The sequence below is a fragment of the Nicotiana attenuata genome, unplaced genomic scaffold (assembly GCF_001879085.1).
Source record: "Nicotiana attenuata strain UT unplaced genomic scaffold, NIATTr2, whole genome shotgun sequence".
Taxonomy (NCBI): domain Eukaryota; kingdom Viridiplantae; phylum Streptophyta; class Magnoliopsida; order Solanales; family Solanaceae; genus Nicotiana; species Nicotiana attenuata.
Window position 1 is genome coordinate 84,256 of NW_017674296.1, and position 6,996 is coordinate 91,251.

General features: G+C 36.8%; 1 protein-coding gene across 1 annotated transcript; it reads right to left on the reverse strand.

Annotated features, from left to right (window-relative positions):
- Window positions 1-2,609: 2,609 nt before the first annotated feature.
- Window positions 2,610-6,060, reverse strand: LOC109218366 (LRR receptor-like serine/threonine-protein kinase GSO1). Its single transcript, XM_019382727.1, has one exon. The coding sequence runs from the start codon at window positions 5,780-5,782 to the stop codon at window positions 2,852-2,854; it is 2,931 nt and encodes a 976-aa protein (XP_019238272.1). The 5' UTR covers window positions 5,783-6,060; the 3' UTR covers window positions 2,610-2,851.
- Between the last annotated feature and the right edge of the window lie 936 nt (window positions 6,061-6,996).

The following is a 6,996-nucleotide window of genomic DNA, read 5'->3' on the forward strand; positions in this document are numbered from 1 at the left end:
GTGATATTGTTATATCTTGTATACCTGATGTTTAAACTTTGTCTTCTCATAGTCATTAATAGCGCTTTCGAATTCCTCTCTGTTCACCCTCCTAAAGTCTATGAACCCTTGGTGAGAATATTTTATGCCAATCTTCGCTCTAGTAAGTCTGACAAGTTGGAATCCTTAGTGTTAGGAAAGCGCATAGTTCTTGATTGTGCCATGTTTGACTCAATTTTTCAGTGTAAGTGTTCTGGTTTTCCCATGCTTTTCAAAAATTCTTGGCCTGATGACTTTGAAATCACCTTTGATCAAGCAAAACATTATATTACTGAGTGTGCATCTGAATCCCTCCTTAACCAGTTAGGTCCAAGTGATGTTAGCCTTGAAACTCGTGTTCTAGTCCACATTGTTGCAACTACTCTGTTCCCTCGTATTGGCTCTTTCTCCACCTTCTCTCAACGAGATACCTTTCTTGTCTTCTACCTTGTGACCAAACTCAAGATCAAACTGTCTTCCTGGATCATAAACTTTATGATTGAAAGTGCTGATGATCCCACCAGTCTGCCCTATGGCATGGCCATCACTCACATTCTGGAAGCTCACAATATCTATATCTCTGAATATCCCTTCGTCTCTGTTTCAAAATCTTACAATTCTAGGGCGTTTGCTAGTGTGGGGTATGTGTGTGTGAAGGGCTCCTAGGTTAAGAAACAGGAAGGTGAAGTCAAGCATGTTCAATCCGATCCCAAGACCAAAGTCTCTGTTTCCCATCACAGTCTTAATAATCCTGACCTTGCTGAGAAACCGACTGCCATTGACAACCAGCTGAACACCATCAAAGATCTCCTTACTGCAACTCAGTCCATTGTTGGGGACATACATGCAATCTCCAAAGAGACAGGGTCTGATATTTCAAAAATAAGGGTTGCAATTCTCAGGGTTAGGGAAAACGCAGTCAAGGCATTCAAGGAAGTACACGACAGGCTTGATGGAGTGACAGTCTCAACTAATGCCAGCTTTGAACAACTGAAGGAGGCGATTTACAAAACTCTTGCTTATTTCTTGCATCGTTAGTGTGGAAGTTTCAAACAATTTTTTTTGCTATGCTGTTTTGGACTGGATAACCAGTCGTTGGATGATTTTTTGCTTTGTTTGCTATAACTCTGCATGCCTCTCATGCATCTTATGCTATATATTCTGCTTTAGTATCTGGTGTATTCTTGTTTTTATCCCCTCTTTGTTGATGTCAAAAAGGGGGAGAAGGCTATACATATATTTGTGCAGGTACATCCATTGCAGGGGGAGTCGACTATAGATCCTACAGGAGAAGTCGACTAAAAGAAGTAGTCCCAATGGCACCCATAGAGGGGGATTCAACTGCACTCATTGAGGGGGATTAAAATACAGGGAAGTTAACTGGTGTTTATATATATTATTTTTTTTTCATCATCAAAAAAGGGAAGATTGTTAGGTTTTAGTTTTAATGATGAAAAATAATATAATTGCTTTTGGTGTAGGGACTCAAAGAAATCAACCAAGATCGAAGTGCAAAAAGAGAAGCAATCAAAGCTGAAGGAAGAAATCAATCAAAGATTGATTGAAGCATTCAAAAGGATTGATTGAAGAAATCAAAGGAAAGGAATCACCGTTAAAAAGGAAAAGGAACACTGAAGATCCGGCAAAATAATCAATCAGAAGCTATTACTAGAAGGACCCAGATTTAAGGAGCAAATCCGGCTGCTATCAAGAATTAAAGATGGAAAGCTGTCAAAGTCCACACATCAAGGAAGAGTAAGGGGAATTAACCTTATTCTTGGAAAGAATCAATTTCTTCCAAGGATCAAATCTCTTGGGTTGACAAATCTCTTCAGTTTCAACGGCATCCTACAAAGTATTTATACGCAACCTTAGACTTGGAGACATATACTTTGATCGAACCATCTACCCTCTTTTAGTTATACTCCAAACAAGCATTGTAGTTTCATTAGATCTGCTGTGTAACTAAGTGAGAGAAGAAAAAGAGATAAACACTGGTGAGGCATTGTATCAAGAAAAGAGAAGAGAGATATCGAGACTAAGTTATTGGTGTAAAGCTACGCCATTCAATCTGTACTCACGAAACAACGGTCACTGAAAGAGAACACCCTTGCAACCCAAGGGGACTGGACTAGGATTCACATTGAATCCGAACCAGTATAAAAATCTCGGTGTCTTTACTTCCTGCATTTAAATTCTGCATTTATTGTTATTATCTTATCCGTATCTCAAGTCGACTAATTGTTGATCTAGTCAACTATTGATAAAAGTTGTTAAAAATAAGCAATTCACCCCCCTATACTTTAAAATACTACATCAAATAGGCAAATGAAGTTCATCTTAAGAAGCTAGGCCGTTTTCTTCTACAAATATGTTTCACTCTTACTTTATACTATTGTTTCTTCCAAATGCTAATTTTACTATCAATCTATACTACTCATTATGTTAGGAAAACACTATATCAATGTCCCACCTCCCTCCTACTACAATTTCATCATATGTTGTCGATCTCCATATCTAAAAATTATTTTTCCCTAATATTTTGGACAAGTAATTGTTTACACCATGTCCCAAAAGTACCTTTTTGAAAATGAAAGCAACGGTTCGGTCGATTTGCTCATTTTCTTCACAATGTGGTAGACATACATCTCTCATAATCATATCATTGCATACAATTGAATCTCTCCTTGATGTAGAGTTATCACAAAGTAATTGCTCTTTACATGTAAACCCCACTGAATTAAACCAATTATCTGAACACATCAAAAAAATATACAAAGTAGAGAAAAAAAGAAGAAAATATGAATGAGCAAATTAAAGCAAATAGAAACTCTCAAACTAATGGTCTTTCTGATCTATCTGATGAACTCTTGCTAAGGTTAAACATGCATGTTCCTGTAGATATTTGCTTCTCTTTACATGGAGATTTAACTGGTGACATGTTGTTCACATTCCAATATTTACTACCACTTTTAATCTCTTCTCCATAAACCCAATTTCCCTCTTCTTTTTTCTTCTCAAATCCACCAGTCTCTGAACATGAAATTGTAACCTTTCTCCAGTTGCACCAGATTCTTAACATGATATAAAGCAAAACCATGCATATGACAGTGGCAGTTAACACAATGGCAACAGTAATCCCTACAACACCAGCATTCGACAGCCGCTTTGTCTCTTGTCCCTTTAATTCAGAACAGGATAATGATGGTGGGCCACATAGTTTATTATTACCAGTGAAAGAGCTCAGTGGAAATCCTGAAAATGTGGAAGGAATTTGGCCCTGGAAATGATTATATGATAAATTGAGCCTATGCAAACTTGATAACTTTTCAAGTGATGGTGGGATTTTTCCTTGAAGTTGATTGAATGAAAGGTTTAGTCTTTCTAACTTCACAAGATTTCCAAGTGATGAAGGAATTTCACCAGAAAGGTGATTTTTGCTCAGGTCTAATATCACTTGTAATTCGGATAAGGTGCCGATTTCATAAGGGATTGAGCCACTCAGATTATTCTCAGAAAGCCTTAGCTCATAAAGTTTCTTGCATTGTTGAAGTGTTAAAGGAATGGATCCAGAAAGATTGTTACTTTGAAGATCCAGGACATTTAAACTTGTGAGATTTCCCAATTCTGGTGGTATGGTACCTGATAATTTATTGCTACTTAGAGAAAGTTTGAGCAATCGCGGACAGTTGCCTAGTTCTGCTGGAACTGTTCCAGTGAAATTGTTAAATGAAAGGTCAAGTTCACCAAGACCATCTATGCCTCCTAACCAAGTGGGGATTCTCCCCGAAAATTGATTAGAGCTAAGGAGAAAATGACCAAGGTTTTTTAGGCCAGAAAAGGCAGGTACTAGATCTCCGGTCAGATTGTTGAACGACAAATCAAGGAACCTGAGATCCTCAAGTTGTCCAAGTTCAGAAGGGAGTTCACCAGTGAAAAAATTATTAGCAAGGCGAAGACGGGTAAGGTTTTTCGACAAGGCTAGCTCAGATGGGATAGGACCAGAGAAGCTGTTGTTTGTTAAGTCAAGAACAGTCAAAGAATGTGAACCAGCTAAGGGAGAAATGCTTCCACTAAACTTGTTATGAGAAAAGTTAATAATGCTGAGATTTTTTAAAAGGGAAAGAGATTCAGGTAATGGACCTTCAAAAGAATTGTTGTAAAGAGTAATCAGGTCCAGTTCTGAGAGAAATCTGAAAGTTGGTGGAATTGATCCTGAAAGTTTGTTATCAGCTAAAGCCAGTTTCTGAAGCTTACTGCAGTAGCCTAAGCTTGGTGGGATTGGACCGGACAACTCATTCTGCCTTAGCTGAAGAACAACAAGATTCTTAAGCCTACCAATGTTAACAGGAATAGAGCCTGAAAACTGATTACCAAAGAAATCAACGCTCGTTAAGCTGGAGCAGTTTGTTAACTCTACTGGTATACTTCCTGACAACTGGTTTTCATAGAGGTATAATTCACTTAGCCTCTGAAGCTTTCCTATTTCAACTGGAATTCCACCAGAAAGCATGTTGTGAAACAGGTACAAATCTTCCAGGTTAGTCAAGTTTCCTATTTCAGGCGGTATAGTTCCAGTAAAGCTGTTATTGTTGAGCAGGAGATCAGTGAGACTTTGTAGCCTGTCGATGCCTCGTGGCAGCATTCCTCCAAAGTTGTTACTGGAAAGATCGAGTTGTCGTAGGGACGTGCAATTTAGTAGCTCCAAGGGGAAGTTTCCGGATAGCTTATTCTCCGCCAGAATAAGTAGGCTTAAGCTTGAACCGTGGAGACAGAAGTTACTCGGGATGCTTCCTGTTAAAAAGTTTCCAGAGAGAGCTACAGTCTGAAGATTTTTCAGCTGAGTGTTGAGAAGAGATATGATTCCTGAAAGATTGTTGTTTGATAAATCTAATGTCTCAAGCTGAACCAACTGGTTAAGCTCGAAAGGGATTTCACCCTCCAAATCATTGCCAAACAAGTTTAAGTACTTCAAATTGGAAAGATGTCTCAGCTCAACAGGAACTGAACCAGAAATGCTGTTGTTGGCCAGGTTCAGGATTTCGAGCGATTCAAGCTGACCGATTGAGGCAGGAATCTGTCCCCTTATCCTGTTGTTTGATGCTGCAAAATTTTGAAGATTTTTACAGCCGCCAATTGATTCTGGAATGGGGCCAGTAAGACTGTTTTGCTGCAAGTCAAGATTTTTCAGATGTTTTAGATTACCAATCTCATTTGGTATCTTTCCACTGAACTGGCAATAAGCAAGAGCCAAGACTCTCAACTCGGACAGGTCACCAATTTCTGGTATCAATTGGCCTGTCAACATATTGGCTCCAATTCTAAGAACTTGCAGCTTTCCCAAATGACCAATCTCTACAGGAATCTCACCTGTGAGAAAATTGGAAAAAAGAAGCAATTCCTCCAAGTTATGAAGCTCTCCTAATGCAGGAGGGATTGTTCCATTAAGAAAATTGTCTGATAAATCAATCACTCGTAGAGAAGTGAGATGCGCGAATTCTGGAGATATTGAACCTTCTAGTCCTGAAGAAGAAAGATTCAGGTTCACAATATGAAATTGATCATTTGAACATGCCACTCCATTCCAGGTACATATACTTGTTCCTTCAGACCAGTTTTCAAGAACTCCGAATGGATCAACAAATTTCGACTTTATTCTCAAAAGCCAATAAGAATCAGATGGACCATCTGGTGAAGAAACAGCTAAAACAACACCAAGTGTTGTCAAGAAAAGCAGAAGATGAGAAAGATGAAAGTTTCCCATGTCAGTATTTGAGAATGGAAAACAATCTTGGAACTTAAATTGAAAAATGCATGATATATGAGAGATTTTGTGGAGTTGTTTTTAGCATGAAACTCATATATTTGATAAGAGAGATATGAGGAAAATTAGCAAGTGTCCTAAGTTGGCAAAGCAAAAAGGAATTTGGAGTTTAAATAGTTTGATAGAAGTAGTCCTGCCTAATCATCTTTCTAATAAAGTTGATGACAATCAGCATGAAAAGTTTTCTTAGTTTAATAATAGTTTTTTAGTGTTATTATAAGACTATTTCCCTCTTTCACTTTCAAAGTTCTAGGTAAAAGGTGTGATATTGTAACCTTTTTTTCTTTTTGGTATGAGGGTAATCATAGAATTATGGGGCATATGTTAGTAGCTCTTTAGATGATGAAATGTATGAAGATAAGATAGTGTGATGTCTATGTTGAAAAATACTTCAAAAAAGAACAAAAAAAGATATGGGAAGAGTCCCACTTGCCCCTTTAAAACAATCAAGAAAATGTGGGCCTTTCTCTAGAAAACTGGGGCTTTCTCTATAGCTCTAACTTTGAGGCCTCTAAATCAAGTTGATGTATTTTCTTGAATTAGATACAGAGGAATGTTATGAAAATTCTTTGGAATCTAATGCAAAAGTTTGGATCAGGTTTGACTTTTGAAGAAATGTGGTTAAATAAGCTTCACCTTTTTGTCAACTTAAATTGGTATAACTCCATTAGTATATAATTTGTGAAAAACCATCCAGCTTACTCTTCATTATCACCCTAGAATATTTAACTTGAATCCTGGAATTTCTCCATCAAAACAACAATTTTTTTGTTCTATTTTTTTTTCTCTGACTTGGATTTCATTTGTTGTATAGATTTCAAAATTTTACAAATTTAATGAAATTCTTGAGGAAATGTCCTAAATAAATCTTAACTTATCAACTAGCCATTAATCATGCACTTATCAAAATTAGCCAAGCACATATAAAAATTTAAAACCCAAATAAATAAGAATTATTTCTCTCCAAGAATCACACGCAAAGATCTCCTTCCATATTTTTAAGCGCGATCAATAATATTAGATGCAAGACGGAAAGGAAATTTCATGGATTAGATAGCAAACAAGGTAATGAAATACTATATATATATATATATATATATATATATATATATATATATATATATATATATATATATATATATATATATATATAT

Excerpts from the sequence above, each read along its gene's own strand:
- LOC109218366 (XM_019382727.1), bottom strand. The coding sequence starts at position 5,782 with ATGGGAAACTTTCATCTTTCTCATCTTCTGCTTTTCTTGACAACACTT.